Genomic DNA, 16,706 nt, shown 5'->3' with positions numbered 1-16,706 from the left:
ATACGTACGGAGGAAGCTTGTCAAAAAACAAAACAAAAAAAACCAACAAAATAAGCATGTTAAAATTCTCCTTATGCACTTTGGTCGGCAATAGAGTGCATAATGCATATACGCTTGGTGGATACCAAAGCCAGTACAGCGAAAATGAGCCTCACGGAGCCGCGGAAACGGACTCTTGAATCCTACTCCGTACAACTCAGGATTCGGAATCTTCGAGGGCTCGACCGACTCCGTGATTCATGCATGGGCAATAATAACAATGCAGGGTGCGTAATATACGTAGTCGTAAAATCAAGGGAAAAAAAGGACATCCTCGTACGTACTACTCCGTACGTGGCCCAATTTGTTTCAGGCTTTCAGCTGCATCGGTCAACGACTAGTCCAGCCTCGGCCTAGAACAGCGCTCCAGTCCCTCTCATGAGGCTCAAAAACGGAGAATGCGAGTTCTCATCCCTCCGAGTCCGACCGACTTTACAGTAGAGCAGAGCCAATCAGCGCCGGACGTGGCCTGTTGGAGGCGGTATAGGGAACACATTGCTCCGTTCTAGGCAGCAGCAGCCGCAATATGCTTCAGAGTTCACACTGCCAAGGAAGCTAAACTATAACGCTTGACAACAACCCCTTGGGACGAACCGGCTGACTTTTCCTTCATTCCCTTATCTAGGCCGATCGATCGCCGTGTTGACGCACAGTCATGACTCACCAGTCATTGTTCAAGCAATACATCCCAAGGAACGAGAGCCAAATATGAACAAACAATGAAAGCATTTTTTGCCAAATCATCGCAGAAAAAAGCCTCATCAGTCATCTGCCAATTGCACTGCCCAATTGAGTGCTTGTGTGGGGCGCTCAATTTGTATATACTTTCTTAGCCCCGGCGGACATAAGAAATCTGATCAGCCTTGGCACGTCATAGAGTCTAAGTTCTATAAATTAGAATTTTATATCGGAAAATCGAATAGGAAAGGAGATGGTTCAATTTGTGTATCATGTGACTATGGACGAACAAGGCAGGCGCGGGGGTCGTGCTTTCCCTGCGCGCCAGAGCCTCAATGACTAGCAATCCTCTTCAATCTCTCCCGCCTGAGCTGTTCCTCTATCTCTGTAGGCTCTCTCCTTCTTCAATAAAGAGCGCTTCCTCATGCATCTCGAGTCATTTGTGCGTCACTCTCGGTGCCGTCGACTTTTCGCAGCAAGAGCAGACTCTATGGTTGCAATTGATGCAGATCGGCGTCGTATCAATCAACGCCGGCCCGTTTTTGCATTGACACTAGTGGCTCAACAACGTCAACACTGCGATCTACCGATCTACCCCTCCTCTCCAACATGAACTGACGTACACAAAAGTATAGTTGGGCTTGCGGAACACGCGCCGTCTCGGAATTTTGTTGGCACATTGTCCAATGTACTCTGCAGAATGATTGTTAGTGTATGCAACTGCATTGGTATATTCATGAGATCCTCTAACATCTTTCAAGTTTCGAGTTGTATTCTTTGAGTTGACACTGTATATCTCAACCGGAATACAGTAGCGCTGGCTGTGGATCTCTGGTCGGAAATTGAGAGCCGGCCGTCGGAAAACACTCCATCTTTATATACCATTCTTGTCATCCTGAAGCTAACCTAGCATTGGATCGAGTATATTAGGTTGCCGTTTGAGATATCGTTCTACCACGATGAAGATATCCCCACATTCCGCTTCGGCCCGATCTAACCCATTGACCCAGGCCAATGGGACGGTCCGGGACGCATAGTTAATATGAGATATATCAGAATCTTTTCCGCCAGATGACCATCACCATCATGCGGTATCCGACTAACATTTCCTCCTGACACTCCGAATGGACCCCTGCGTCAATATCACAAGGAAAGAACGCAATTCTTGACCCAAGTACCGAATTGGCCATACCAAAAGGCCATAATGGCGCGATTCCTTGTGACCCGAGAAATCAATAATCCCTGCAACCTTACATATAGCGCTAGTAAGGCAGGATGACGAAATTGAAATACTACCGTTCCTTCGATTTAAGAATCATCCAGTTCATCTGTCCTATCGGAAATACAATCGAGAACGAACTAGTTTCAGTTGCCTAATGCCCAACGAGGAAACTATGTGATTGATTTTATTGCTCGCTGTCATTTGATATCTAATTGGAGTATTTGCTCACAATTTCCAAAATGCTCTCGTTAACCTCCGCTGGACTAGTCGCATTCAAGTAATGCCCCCCACCTTCTACTATCCTCAACTTAGCTTCCTTGGATGAGACAAAAAGTTTGACTTGCTCAGCTGGCAGAGTCGTGCCGAATGGAGCATCTTCGGTGCCCTTTTTCGAGAAGATCAGCTACGTGGCGTGGGCGAAGGGATCAACGCCAAAAAGAAAACTCACCTGCAACCAATACACAGGACACTTGATGTCTTGTAACCGGAGCAAAAGGCCATCCCTGGACAAGAGATTCATCGAAGCCATTCGAACTTTCTTGCGTCCCTCGTCACCAACGTATGTGCTCTTCACCGCTTTCTTAAAGAATGTCGTGGTTTCGGCAGAGACTGTACCACTGAAGCCCAAACTGGCCACCATTCCACACCAGACGTCATCGACCACGAATTCCGGGGTTTCCGTCTTTGCTGTCCATTTCTCCACAAACGGTGCTATGATACTGGCGGGCTCCCAGGCGCCTAGTGCTCGTGATTCTGCGGACTCGTAGTCCATTGATGTTCCTAATGGAAGAAGACCCAAGATCTTCCAAATCCAATCAGAAAGAGTCCAAAAGTTATATCTACAAGCAAATAGCAAATAACATACCTTTTCGGGCATCAACAAGGCCATTCGAACGACGACCCAACCGCCTTGACTAGTTCCGAGCGCAAACGCATTTTTGATGCCGAGCTTATCCATTACCTGCAAAGCCATGATTGCCGAGTCCCAGTATGTGAAATGCTCAGTGGATGAACTCGTCGAACCATGACCCAAAGGCTCGACAGCCAATAGGTTGACCGCATCAGTTAGCTTCTTGTCTTCAAATTGATCGTTGTACAGCGCAACAGTTGTGCACATGGAGTTGATCATGACGACAGTCGGCTTTGACGGATCATATCTGTTATCCGACAAGGCATAGCCGGCTTTGATCCCGCCGAGATGAGGGACCTCAATTGTTGAGCTTGAAACCATTATCGCTCCTGGTTATGTCAAGGTAATCCAGGAAGATCATGCACTCTCTATCGTGGAAATTTGTCTAATACTTCGAGAGAACCCCTGACGCTGTCACAAAGGAACATCATCATTGCGGCCGGTTAATATGGATCTCCCATGGTCCCCCACAATCACTTGGCACAGTATGGTTTCCCTAAACCGTTTTGATCAAGGCATGGCTCGGACAGTTTATGTAACTGGCTAGCTGGTCCGATCAATCAATTGAGTGGATATTCTCGCGCCTAAACTAATACATGTTTACCAGCAACGCAACGATTAAAGTCCAAACGGCCGTGCTGTTAGCGTCTGTCGTACCTGCCTTCCCGTTATCAGAAGGACTATATAGCGTATGCCGTTTAGTCTCCGACGCGGCCCAGGCTCGCAGTCAAGGTCTGGCTAATTACGGTCTCGGACTGTGGAGTTGAGGCCCACAAACTCTAGCAACGGTTTCCGAGGAGCTTACTGATATCAGAACTAAAACCCCATTACTAACTGCTTTTGGTAGTAGGTTGGTACAGTGAAAGGAGAACGTGCATCATTGTCGCCATCCTCTCCTGTTTGAGCGCACAGATATGTCATTATATAGTCTGTTTCTGTCACATTACACATTACGACACGAAGTACACGAGTCAACCTCTCAATGTTTTATAACTCTCAACTTTATCAAAGGTAATCGTGGATTGCGGCTGTGAAACTATTCAAACAAACACTATCACGGGCAAGGAGCTCTCATATGTTACACTGCATCTAATTCATCTAGGGGGGACTAATCACTAACCACTCAACGTTCAAGAAACTTGGAATCTTGATTTGGGGAACTACGGGTTATTAATCAAAAGTCTGGGACAAGTTTCCTCATGTGTCAAAGATCGACGCACTGGCCGTCGGTTTGCGTTTTTAGTGGAACGCCATGCCAAGCCTGTCAAAAATAAGAGTACAGAACCTTCCAACTATCCACTCCTTTCCACCTTTATAACAAGCACTTGGTGACTTATGGTGTGACTATCTGACGGTCTATGGTATATGTATTACAAGGTGTCTTTATGGTGAGAAATGGTATACATTTGACAAAAAGTGATGGCAACTCCACAAGCGGGATGCTCCTCGGCCGTCTCAAGGCAATTGCCGGGATTTGCCTAGTTTCCGAACTATCCACCTGTCTAATAATTAGTATTTCTCGTTGTTTACTCTGTTTCAAAGGCAGAACTAGCGGCCGAGCGCACACTCCACAATACACGACAACTTTTGCTCGGACGACGGGAGAGTAACGCCACCCATCCATGGTTTTGAGGAAACCCCATGTCATTCGACGATGTCACTTGCGAAGGTGGCAAAAAAAAAAGGCAAATTGGATGCCAAAATTTCTTCCGTGTCTAATAATGATATACAGTTCTACGAATTGTGGCAAGAGAAAAAAAGACAAAAGCAAAATTCGAGGGCTAAAGCTGCCAAGAGCAAAAGCCGAGAATGTCAACCTAAAGTTAAGTTGACACTGCAAATCGATAGATCCAGTCCATTTGATCTTCGGGCGAATTTGCCAGAAAGGCGTGTCCGTGTGCTTTTAACGCACGGGAAATTCTCTATTATGACTGCACATTGCATAACGACCCACAAGGTTAACGGTTGATGAGTTTAAAAAAAATATGATTATTTATTTCCCGGCTGAGTATCAAAACCTCGAGCTTCTCCTTTTTCATCTTTACTTCTATTCCTCTGTGTATTGCTCTCTCTTTCTTCATGATCTACTGCCAATATGAGCGGCAATGATCCGGACAACTTGCAGCCATGGTCAATTGCAGTGACGACCTCGGTGACGACACTAGCACTCGTTTGTGTCTGTCTGCGTATGTTATCACGGTATGAGCGGAAACAAGCCCTTTGGTGGGACGATTATATGATCATATTCTCCATGGTATGTGCCCTATGGGATACAGGTTTGTTGTCATGACCATTAATGTAGCCCAGGCTTGGAACTTTGTGGTTGTCGCGTTTATTTATCTCATGATCCATGCTGGCATGGGTCTTCATGTCACAGAAGTTGGCATGGATGGTGCTGTATTGGTCGCAAAGTTCCTCGTGGTGGCCGAGGTGCTTTACGTCTACAACTTGGTCTGGACCAAGCTGTCCTTTCTGCTGATGTACTACCGAATCTTCCACTTCCCTTACTTCAAGAGATGGGCCTATATCATTGGGGGGTTTGTTATCATTTGGGTGATCACTATCACCTTTCTGTTCATCTTCATCTGTGTGCCTGTACAGAAACTCTGGTATCCTCAGTTGCCGGGACATTGTATCAACCAAGTCGGGACTTGGATTGCCAACGCCACATCCACCATTGCCACCGATTTGGCCATTCTCGTTTTGCCTATTCCTCAGATATGGAAATTGCATTTGGGCAAGGTAGAAAAAGTTGCGTTGACTTTGACCTTTTGCCTCGGCTTTTTGTGAGTGTCTCCCAAAATCGACTTCCTGTTATATATCACTAATGATGAAATCAAAACAACAGCGTCGTTTTCGCATCCGTTTATCGCTTCACAGTGCTATTTTCATACAGTGCTACAGATCCAACATACACCCTCGCTCGCACTGTTGCATGGACATCCATTGAAATGTCGGCCGGGATCATGTCAGCGTGTCTGCCGACCATGCGCCCTGCACTCATCTTTCTGTTTCGCAGCGTGGGCTTGAAAAACCTGACAGCCTGGGGCTCCCGCGACGGATCGAAAGCGGCCTCGAACAGTCAAGGTACGAGAACAGTTGATGGCAGCTTCAATGGCCTCAATAGCCACTCGAGAAAGGATAGCGCCTTCACAAGGCTTCACGATGGCAGCTCTGGCGATCGAATAGACTGGAACTCGGTCCCCGCTGGTGCCGCGCTCAGACCGGACAACTGCTCGCCCATGGTTACGAGAGTGATGGGATCACAAGGGCGTGACGAGAGTCTAGAAGGAGACGAGGTTCCATTGCACAAGATCAGGGTGCAGACAGACTTTAAACGGACAGACAAGTAGGTCGATGATGGATATATTCAATTATGTCTGGTATATATTTCCGTGTGCGGGCCACACAAGCTTGTCTAAAAAGGATATTGGTGAATGTAGATAAGAGAAACCTTTTAATTAAAGTCAACATTGAAGAATCAAAAGTTGAATTTCCCAGTGTCTCAACGCACTCAGTATAGATCGATTGATGTAGTCTATATACATATAGTATGTAATCCTCCACCCCCATTGGTTGGTGTTTCTCCACATGCAAAGAAAATGCGGGGAACGCACCAGAAGCGTTGCAATAGCTTGAGAGGCACGGTACATAGGATTGCAAAGTGAATATAAATTAACTAGATAGCTTGCTACCAACAATTTTATTGTGCAATACAAAAATTCTGGCAATCGGCCAAAGAGCCGTCGTGGTGGAGCTATCGTCGAGAGCTGTGGCGGACCTCGGCTTGATGCCGGTAGTCAGTCCGCAGTTGCCTCGCCCGAGCGTGTCGGCTTTCCGACGCGACAACTAGACTTGCTTGCTTCACTTCACCCTCTCTCTGCCTCTCGACTTGGAAGCTCGCTGCTCGGTCATGCACTCGAGCCTGTCAATGTGTTATTATTAAGGAGCACATATTTTATTGCCTGCACGATAGGAATCCACAGCGCTCGCTCCACCGGAAACCTGCAATGACCACCGACCACACAGAAGCCGCAACCGCGGTTTCTGCCCGCAGGAAGCGGAGAGGCATCAGAGCTCGATTACGATCACGGCCTCCTCTGTCTGCGCGGATCGTGCTGGACAATCATTTGCGTGGCGATGTGGCCTTGCTGTCTGACGACCTCGTCAGTAGTCTTTTCCCCGGCATCAATCTGTTAGGTAACGTTTGCGGAGTAGTCACATGGATCGTGGGGGAGACAAAAAACTGACAGAGCTTTTTAGAGGCTGGATTGCACGACAACACTGGCCAAGGTGTCCTCTATGTCGCCGTCGCACCATTTACGCCTCATTCTTATGCCGTCGACGATATCCCGTGGACTGTGATACCAGCGCGAATCCAACCAACCGAGCGTTCGCAAGTCGCTCCCATCTCGCATTCGACCGTCCTCTTCCCTTCCTCGGCAAACTATTTACAATCATTCTTCGAGACGCTGGGGAAATTAGACCCTAATCGCCATGCGATTCAGTCGCAGCGCCCAATTGAGATACGCATTCTAGATGTGGTGCCTCTGCACTTGGACGCAATCTACGTTACGGTCGAGCGCAACCTCCTCCGCAACTTGGATGATGTGCAGAGCAAATTCGGCGGGGGCTTCAATGCCCATGGGGGCAATGCTTTATGGGGCAAAGGTGGCAAGGGGATGGAAGTGAAGCGGTATACGAAGAAAGCCGCGGCTGAAGCCGAGGAGCGATTGACAGCTGCTGTCCGCGAGGCCCTGTCAAACCAAAAAGTCGTTCACGTTGGCGATATACTTTCTCTTCCATTGCCATCGCATCCGATTACCCATGTGCCACCTCCGCCAGTGAAGATCTCCTTTTGTGAGCCTGTCGCCCAGGGACTCCTGCTCCCCACGACCAAGATTGTTTTGGTACAATCCCGCCCACGGGGAGCTCGCCACCACCCCGCATACACGCCTACAGGACCAGGTCTGCTCAATGGTGTTGCGGAAGACCAGGCCGACGATACTTCAAATGAGCAGTTTTTCTCAGCCGCAGAGGACCGTCCGTTGGAAAGCGGTACTGAAATGGAGAGCACCACACCACCGGAGGATTCTGAAACAGAAATATCCGGCGCAAGCGATAACGATTCTTCGGACGACTCACTTGACGACATGATCTCGTTATCCGCGCCACAATTACCGCAGCAACCGTCTGGTGTTATGTCAGCTATGTCTAATATGACCCCTCGGCCTGGTGGTCGGCGCGTCGACGGTATTCATACTCCTGGCTCGGTTATGTCGACGTTCACTTCGGGGACTGCCCGTCCAGGGCGCGCTGGTGGCAAGACTTTCAAAGCCGAAGGGCTTTTGAACCGAGTACCGACAGACCTACTGCACCCGAAACCAAAGGAGGAAGATGATACCGATGCATTCGTCTACGTTGATATCAATACACTTGCCCGAGTGGGCTGCTTCTCAGGTGACTGGGTACGTATAGAAGCTACTGAGGAACCACAAGCCAACCCGTTTGCCTCGCTTGCAATTGGTAGCCTGAGTCTTAATGATGAAGAGCCTGGCAATTGGCGCACGGTCCGAATATACGGAATATCGAGCTTGCCATCGCCAAAGCCCCGATATGCTGTTGGTCAAAATTCGAATCGCCGTTCGAGTGTCTCTCAGCTCCCAGGCCAGCGTCTTACTCCGACGGTTTTCGTTCCCCCGATTCTTCTCAGTAACCTCGACGGTCCGAAGTACGTTAAACTGTCGCCTCTCCTCCCCACGTCCGGCCACGGCTCAACGCGAGCTGGATTACACCAGCCTGCAAAATCCGCAAACAAGTCGCCGCCAGTAGCTAAGGAAGTTACTCTCTTGAAGATATCCACGCCACTGTCTTCAGAGCGCTCTATTCAAACTGCTCTGTTTGCAGGACTTCGCCGCTATTTCGAGTCTAAGAAGCGACTCGTCAAGAGTGGAGATATCGTGGGCATCAGCGTCGACGAGGGCCTAGGAAGAGCTGTCTTTTCTGCGGCCAAGGGCCCGGAGAGTGGGGGGATCGAAGACGATCTCACTTCCCAACTTGGTAGCCTTCCAGAGTCCGCCTCGGATGAAAACGCTGCTTCGAGAAAGGTTGGAGTAGCTTGGTTCCGAGTCGGGCAAGTAGTTGCACCACCTCCAGAGGAACAAGATGAAGAAGACCCGTGGGGTGGTGTGGCTATCATCGATTCTTCGAATACACGCATGGCACAAGCGGGCAGTATGATCAGCCGGATCCCAGGAACGCTGGGAAGCGGTTGGGAGTACTGGCTCGGTGTCAAGACGCTTCCTCGAACGTCTAGCAGCGTGCCTACATCTCATGGCTTGGTTACGGAGCTGCCGAAATTCTTTGTATCGCCAATCCAAATCCGGGTCAAAGAGCTCATGACGGCCGCAACGAGTCCTCGCGCTATACAATTAGGAATGCCTCCGGTTGTCATTCTCTTGACATCCACCCAGAGACACATCGGAAAGAGTACCTTGGCGACCCGTGCCTGTGCAGATATTGGACTTCATGCTTTCACCGTTGATGCTTACGACATTCTCACCGAGGGCGGTGCCAATGGCAGTGACGTTAAAACCGAGGCATATCTGAAAGCTCGAGCTGACCGAGCGTTCGCTTGTGGTTCCAGCTGCACGGCATTAGTGATTAAGCACATCGAAGTGCTCACGGCTGATCGGATGGTTACTGCAATGAAAGAAATTGTTGCAGACTCGCGGGTCATCATTGCAACAACGACAGACGTCGAAAAGATCCCAGAAGGGATCCGTAGTATGTTCTCACACGAGCTAGAAATGACTGCCCCCGAGGAGAAAGAGCGAGAAGGGATCCTACGAAATGCCGTCATTGACCGAAGTATCAAGATCTCAGTCGACGTTGATCTTGCCGCAGTTGCAGTGAAAACGGCGGCTTTGGTGGCTGGTGACTTAGTTGACGTTGTCGAACGGGCATCAATCGCTAAAGCCGATCGTCTCGAGAAGCTCACCCAGACTGCAAATGATCGTACTCCCGATACCGCAGTTGGTATTAGAGACGTCCAACTCGCTGGAGGCGATGCCGCACGATGTGTGACCAAGGTCGATTTTGATGTGGCCGTCGAAGCCGCTCGGAAGAATTTTGCGGACTCAATCGGTGCCCCTAAGATCCCCAATGTCACATGGGATGATGTCGGTGGACTTGGCAACGTTAAGGATGCTGTCATGGAAACTATCCAGCTTCCACTAGAGCGACCGGAACTATTCGCCAAGGGAATGAAGAAGCGCAGTGGTATTCTGTTTTATGGGCCACCCGGAACTGGAAAGACGCTTCTTGCCAAAGCTATTGCTACGGAGTTCTCTCTCAATTTCTTTTCCGTCAAGGGTCCCGAATTGCTCAACATGTACATTGGTGAGTCTGAAGCTAATGTGCGCCGAGTCTTCCAGCGAGCTCGGGATGCACGACCCTGTGTAGTGTTCTTTGATGAGCTGGACTCTGTAGCACCAAAGCGAGGAAACCAGGGCGACAGTGGCGGTGTCATGGACCGAATTGTCAGTCAGCTGCTCGCAGAATTAGATGGCATGAGCGGCGGAGAAGAGAACGGAGGCGGTGTCTTCGTCATCGGCGCTACTAATCGTCCAGACTTGCTCGATTCAGCTCTGCTACGCCCTGGTCGTTTCGACAAGATGCTGTATCTCGGGATTTCAGATACGCATGACAAGCAAGCCAAGATTTTGGAAGCATTGACTCGAAAATTCAGCCTTAATCCGGAAGTCTCTCTCGCGCGTGTTGCGGAGCGACTGCCTTTTACTTATACTGGTGCTGATCTGTATGCACTCTGTTCAGATGCAATGCTCAAGGCTATTACTCGACAGGCTACTGCTGTGGACGAAAAGATCAAAGCATTGCCGGGCGGACCGGTCACTACTGCATACTACTTTGATCACCTTGCTACCCCCGACGACATATCTGTGATGGTGACAGAAGAAGACTTTATGGAAGCTCAGAGTGAGCTTGCTGCTAGTGTTAGGTGAGTACTTTTCTATTTTATACGTTGTCGTGGTGGTGTTGTTTATCTGACATGAAAACAGTGCCAAGGAATTAGAGCACTTTGAACGAATTCGACAATCATTCGAGTCGTCTACCACGCAAGAAAAAGACCAACAGTCATCTACCCCGCGTACCATGGGCGATGCCATCAATGGCCTTGACCCCGGTGCGGAGATTGTGGAGAATGGCGGCCGTGCTCTGAACGGAGACTCTGACGGCAAGGGCAAGGGAAGGGTAGGCACCATTGGACGAGCCAAAGGCCGAGCGGTGCCGCCATCCGTAGGTGGCAAAGGCAAGGGCAAGGCCATTCCCGTCGGTGGTGGAGGAGGCGACTCTGATTCCTCTTTTGACGGATATCAACCAAGTTCGCGTAGCGGAAGCGTGCAGTCACAGAGCTACGATGTCGGAGAAGAAGCGGATGTGGACGGGATGGAGGATGACTACGTTGTTAAAACGGACCACCTAAAGTGAGGTCTTTACATATAGAGCACCGATGTATAGCATTACATGTATCGCATGTCCACCCCTTTTGTACATATATACCTACATCAATATTCTTGGCACTGAAAATAGTATGATGGGTTCATTGTTGATCGTGAGCGAATAGAACAACTCCCACGCTATGTAATCCGTACTGGCTCGACTTGTACTTTGTAATAATACTCTGTGTCACCTGTCCCACGTGTCGTGAATCCATCTTCATCTTTCGAGGAGCACTACTGTGAAGTATGAAGTATTAATATTATTCACGCCTCTTATCAGCAACAAGCAAAAGGGGCCCGGGCGTTATCGTTCCTGCGCAGAAGACGACGCCGATCCTTCGAAACGCGTTCTGTGGAGCCGCCCCATCAAATGCCGGCGCTGTGATTGGCTCAGCTATGAATTAATCTTTCGCTGATCCGTCTATTATCTCGTTGTCAGAGCACGCCGACGCCCTCTGACTGGCTACAGTCGCCGAGATCTCGGAACAAGCTATTGGCTGGCTTATGTGTGGGCTTGGCTTTCGACTCGCCGATTGGCCGGATTGCATTGTGTTCAGCATAAATCTGGAGTAGCTGGCCCCACTGGCCGCCTGCCCCCGCGGCCGACGACGGACTTTAGCTCCTTCTAGCATTATCATAAATTATCCCCCGGCCAGCTTTCGGAATCGCATTGGAGGCGTCGCGTGTGCTGCATCTTGTTTTCTTTCTCCTTTTTTTGACAATCCCGACACGGATTACAAGAGTACATTGCAACCTCATTGATCGGAATTGTTCGCCAAAGATGGGAGGCCACCACGGTGATGATGATGCGCAATTGGCAGCGTTGGGCCACAAGGCCGAGCTGAAGCGCAACTTCTCCATGTTGTGAGTGCATTGCGCAATTCCGGGGTACGATGGATTTTGTTTGAAGCTAATATCCTGCCAATTTTCTACTCAGGTCGATGCTGGGTCTTGCATTCGCTATTTTGAATGTAAGTCTTCTTATGCCAAGAGCAGTGGCGATTGTTTGTTGCGATGCTGATTTCGGATTCACAGTCTTGGACCGCTCTTTCCTCGAGTTTGTCGCTCAGTTTGCCCTCTGGTGGCAGCACAAGTGTTGTCTGGGGTTGGTTTTGCCACATAGTTTGCGTTGCTGAGAAAAATGCGCTGACTGGAACTGATAGGTTTGATCACGGCCGGCTTTTGCAATCTGTGTATTGCTGCTTCTCTTGCTGAGTTTATTTCTGCTTATCCGACGTATGTTTATGGTTCTATCACATTTTGACGCTCGGCGGTATCTGATTTTTGGAACAGGGCTGGTGGACAATATCACTGGGTTGCTGGTAAGTTTTGACCTGGACGCTGTCAGTAAAACAAATTGACCAAGACTAACTGGTATTATTACAGTCAGTAAGTACGACCAATATCTCCATGCGCCTGCCGGGTTTAACAATATCACTAGTTGCGTGGAAGAAATGGGTTCCGGTGCTCTCCTTCATCACTGGATGGATCAACTGCGCCGGATGGGTTGCTCTCGTGGCCACTGCCGGGCTTTTGGCCAGCCAACTGATCATCGGTGTCATTTCTTTGATGCATGCGGTAAATTACAATTCATATCAAGATAAGAGATGCATATGCTAAGACAAACCACAGTCATACGTCCCTGAGCGTTGGCACCAATTCCTTATTTACGTCGGATACAACATTGCTGCCTTCTTCGTCAACGCATTTATGAACTCTCTCTTGCCGATTGTTACTCGTGCTGCCTGTATGCCAAACATTCACTGACCTTGAAGGCGTATATGCTGATTTTTATTAGTTATCTGGTCCATCGGCGGCTTTGTCGTCATTTCCATTACTGTGCTGGCATGTTCATCACCAGACTTCAACTCTGGAGAGTACGTTTACTTTTCCTTTCATTTGTTGGAACTGGATGGTGACACTAACACTACGTAGATTTGTTTTCCGAGAGTTCCTGAACCAGACTGGCTGGCCAGATGGCATTGCATGGCTCTTGGGGGTAAGATTGTTAACAACTTGAATGAAAGCCGGTGTTGATTTGTTATAGTTGCTCCAAGGTGGATTTGGCGTTACGGGATACGTAAGTTTTTTCTGTCTCTCTTGTCACAGAATAAATACTCACAATTTACAGGATGCTGTTGCTCATATGATTGAGGGTGAGAATATTTTGTCGACATTTTATATCAATGCCTAACGATTTCCTTTTCAGAAATTCCTAATGCCTCAATCGTCGGGCCTAAGATCATGATCTACTGCGTCTGCATCGGTACATTTACCGGTGCGGTTTTCCTCGTTGTCTTGCTTTTCGTTCCAGGAGACATCGACTCTGTCATCGAATCCTCGGCCGGTCCCCTCCTTCAGATTCTCTACAACGCCACCAAGAGCAATGCCGGAGCTATCTGTCTGTTGATGTTCGTGACTCCCCTTTGGTTGATAAACACTCAGACTTCAATCTAACAGGCGCGTAGGATTCCTCTGATTTGCCTGCTTTTCACGGCAACATCGATCATGACCACCAGCAGTCGCATGATCTACGCCTTTGGCCGAGATGGCGGTCTCCCTGCTTCTCCCTTCTTTTCTAGGGTTCACCGGAAGCTCGATGTGCCTCTGAATGCCTTGTACCTGACCACTGTCCTGGTGATTATTTTTGGTCTTATTTTCCTTGGATCTTCGAGGTATGTACACGACGCCCTCTCCAACGAGAAGTTACTGATGATCCTAGTGCATTCAATGCTATTATTTCCGTCTCCGTCGTTGCTCTCGATTTGTCCTACGGCATACCGATCTTCATCAACGTCGTCCAGGGCCGCAAGATGATTGCCGACGCCCCGTGGAAAATGCCGGAGCCAATTGCTTGGGCTGCTAACATCGTACGTTTTCTCACTTTCCTTGAACCTGGATTTTTGCAAAATTAATATTTTGTCCGTACAGGTCTCCCTTGTTTATATTATCCTTACAACTGTGCTCTTCCTCTTCCCACCAGAGTTGCCAGTTACTGGAAGCAACATGAGTATGTCCCCTCCATCCCTTTTTTTTTTGAGTATGAGAGGAAAACCACAATACTAAGTACAATTCCCAGACTACTGTGTCGCCGTGTTTGGCGTTGTCGTCATCGTTTCCGTCTTCCAATGGTTCGTCGACGGAAGAAAGAATTTCACCGGTCCACGCATTAATCTTGATGACCTAACTCCTGGAGTCACTGTGGGCGAAGCGCCACTCGATCAGCAGTTCTCGACTGAAGGTGAAACAGAGACTGAGAAAAATGCTTACTCTTCGAAATAGAATCTAGCATACATGTATGTATAGACTAGTTGGTGGTATATATCGGGAACATGTAAAGAGGTGGAGAAATTGTATACTATGTTAATTTATTACTAAGAAATATTTATCGATACATACATGTAGATAAATGCTAATGAATGTTTTTGACATGTCAAAAATAGGCATTTTCATAGCCATGGATCTCTTCAAATATTACGATCCCTAAAAAAGTCATGAATAATCACATATGTAGCTTCCTCCGCTCCTTCAATACGGAGTACCCGGCACTATACTTTCGATCTGATAAACTGAGACAGCGTAATCATTTAGTGAAGGTATAAAAAAGCTTCAATAGAATAAGCATCTGATTATGTAATCACACTATTGAGGCTAAGGTGACGTCAAGATAAACACCAACCTGCTGATGGTAACCTTACACATTTACATTGTTGCAACTCAAAAACGTTATTTCAATTTAAATTTGCTCAAAAGTGACAATGAAAGAACAAGAGTTTCTTGACTCGATCGAGGATTTAAGTGGAAAGATCGCAATTGTCACAGGGTAACATCTTACTCTTAACTGGTTAGGCAAAATTGACGTTTATTTAGAGGCGCCAAAGGCATTGGTCTCGAGACAACTATCTATCTAGCTTCCAAAGGTGCCACTGTCTACGTCGCCTCTCGCAAGAGCGAGGGCACAGACGCTGGTATTGAAGAAGCGCGTCGGAGGGTCAAAGCCACCGATACTGGCAAATCAGAAGATAGCGACGAAAAGATCAAGCACCATGAGCTCGACCTCAGCTCCATGCAGACTGCGTGGCAGTCCGCCCAGACGTTCAAGAAATTGGAGCAAAAGCTTGATATTCTGATTTGCAATGCCGGTGTATCGATGACGACGTTGCAGAAGCTGTCGCCAGATGGGTATGAGGAGATGTTTGCTGTTAACCATCTGGGGCATTTTGCGTTTGTGACGGCGCTGTTGGGTAAGAGTATTTCTTTTACCTTTGGTGCGCTTTTCGCGGTAACTAACAGTCATGTGAAAGATCTTGTCAAGAATACGGCAGATACCACTGAAGATGGCCGTATCGTTTTCACCATATCAGACGCTTACAAACAGGCCAAGACGCTTGATTATGACATGCTCAAAACATCCAAACCTGACGACGGAAAAGCGTTAAAAGATATCGGTGATGCCTGGATGCGCTATGCCGCCTCAAAACTAGCTCTTGTATATTCTACCATTGAGTTTTCAAATCGCCTACGCAATGCCGACCTTGCAAATATCTATCTAAACGCCTGTCACCCAGGTAATGCAATTGGCACAACCTTGGGAACAGGGAATCAGACAGCCGTACACCCGATGATGGAACGCGCTGTTCGGGCCCTCCTCAACGTGTTGATCGGTAATTCAACAATCGACTCCGCAAAGACACAGGTTTATCTTGCCGCAAACAAGTCTATTAAGGAAAATAGCGTGCATGGAGAAAACTGGGAACCGGCTTTTACGACTTTTGGCGGTACCTACAAAGGTTGCGCAGCGAAAGAGTATACGCAGCTGGGACAAGATGCGGAAGAGAGAAAGAAGCTGTGGGATGTTACAGTGGGTGCGCTTCGAAAGGCGGTTGGCGAGGAGGAAATTGAATCTGTTGAGACTTTGAATAGGCTTATCAATGCAGGATCGGAGTAATTGCATGGCACATATATGTATACAGTTAATGTTGGATAATAAGGACTAACCAAATAGCCGAAGGCTTTTTGGTTAGTAGCTAACATGCCGAGAGTTAATGGTTGATATTGATACCCGACGAGAGTGCGCATAGGAGGCCGTAAACTATATGTACTTAATAACACGAATATCATTCCCAGAATTGATAACTTGTAACATTTCCCTGCATTTTTCCTTTCAATGTTGTCCACATCACTTGATTGAACTGATCTGATCTTGGCGGGAATATCAATTGATGAATAGTGATATAATATTGAAGGGCTATGCATATCAACTATTGATGTTATATGTAATAAATCTAAAACCCTAGAGATGATTTTCTGTAATACTGATTAAATTAAACCCAAT

The 16,706-nt window shown here is 47.9% G+C and overlaps 4 protein-coding genes across 4 annotated transcripts; 3 read left to right on the top strand and 1 right to left on the bottom strand.

The window, feature by feature from the left end:
- Window positions 1–2,147: 2,147 nt before the first annotated feature.
- Window positions 2,148–3,170, bottom strand: TRUGW13939_04589 (uncharacterized protein; the record flags this gene model as incomplete). The annotated part of the gene is made up of 3 exons (XM_035487760.1): window positions 2,148–2,324; window positions 2,388–2,741; window positions 2,805–3,170. 3 exons carry the CDS (start codon window positions 3,168–3,170, stop codon window positions 2,148–2,150), a joined length of 897 nt encoding a protein of 298 aa, XP_035343653.1.
- Window positions 3,171–4,944: 1,774 nt separating this feature from the next.
- Window positions 4,945–6,202, top strand: TRUGW13939_04588 (uncharacterized protein; the record flags this gene model as incomplete). The annotated part of the gene is made up of 3 exons (XM_035487759.1): window positions 4,945–5,103; window positions 5,157–5,635; window positions 5,698–6,202. The coding sequence occupies 3 exons, from the start codon at window positions 4,945–4,947 to the stop codon at window positions 6,200–6,202; spliced, it is 1,143 nt and encodes a 380-aa protein (XP_035343652.1).
- A 657-nt stretch (window positions 6,203–6,859) lies between these two features.
- TRUGW13939_04587 (uncharacterized protein) lies at window positions 6,860–14,653 on the top strand (the record flags this gene model as incomplete). Its single annotated transcript, XM_035487758.1, has 19 exons — window positions 6,860–7,049; window positions 7,113–10,869; window positions 10,931–11,356; window positions 12,113–12,235; window positions 12,309–12,342; window positions 12,407–12,476; window positions 12,535–12,607; window positions 12,665–12,693; window positions 12,762–12,949; window positions 13,004–13,118; window positions 13,170–13,248; window positions 13,307–13,370; window positions 13,419–13,451; window positions 13,503–13,527; window positions 13,581–13,782; window positions 13,840–14,046; window positions 14,094–14,241; window positions 14,303–14,381; window positions 14,451–14,653. 19 exons carry the CDS (start codon window positions 6,860–6,862, stop codon window positions 14,651–14,653), a joined length of 6,045 nt encoding a protein of 2,014 aa, XP_035343651.1.
- Window positions 14,654–15,129: 476 nt separating this feature from the next.
- On the top strand, window positions 15,130–16,319 carry TRUGW13939_04586 (uncharacterized protein; the record flags this gene model as incomplete). Its single annotated transcript, XM_035487757.1, has 3 exons — window positions 15,130–15,194; window positions 15,242–15,615; window positions 15,676–16,319. The coding sequence occupies 3 exons, from the start codon at window positions 15,130–15,132 to the stop codon at window positions 16,317–16,319; spliced, it is 1,083 nt and encodes a 360-aa protein (XP_035343650.1).
- Window positions 16,320–16,706: the final 387 nt, after the last annotated feature.

This window comes from Talaromyces rugulosus, chromosome II, assembly GCF_013368755.1.
Source record: "Talaromyces rugulosus chromosome II, complete sequence".
Lineage (NCBI taxonomy): Eukaryota > Fungi > Ascomycota > Eurotiomycetes > Eurotiales > Trichocomaceae > Talaromyces > Talaromyces rugulosus.
The sequence above is the reverse complement of the archived record's forward strand: the minus strand, read 5'-3'. Positions and strand labels throughout refer to the sequence as shown.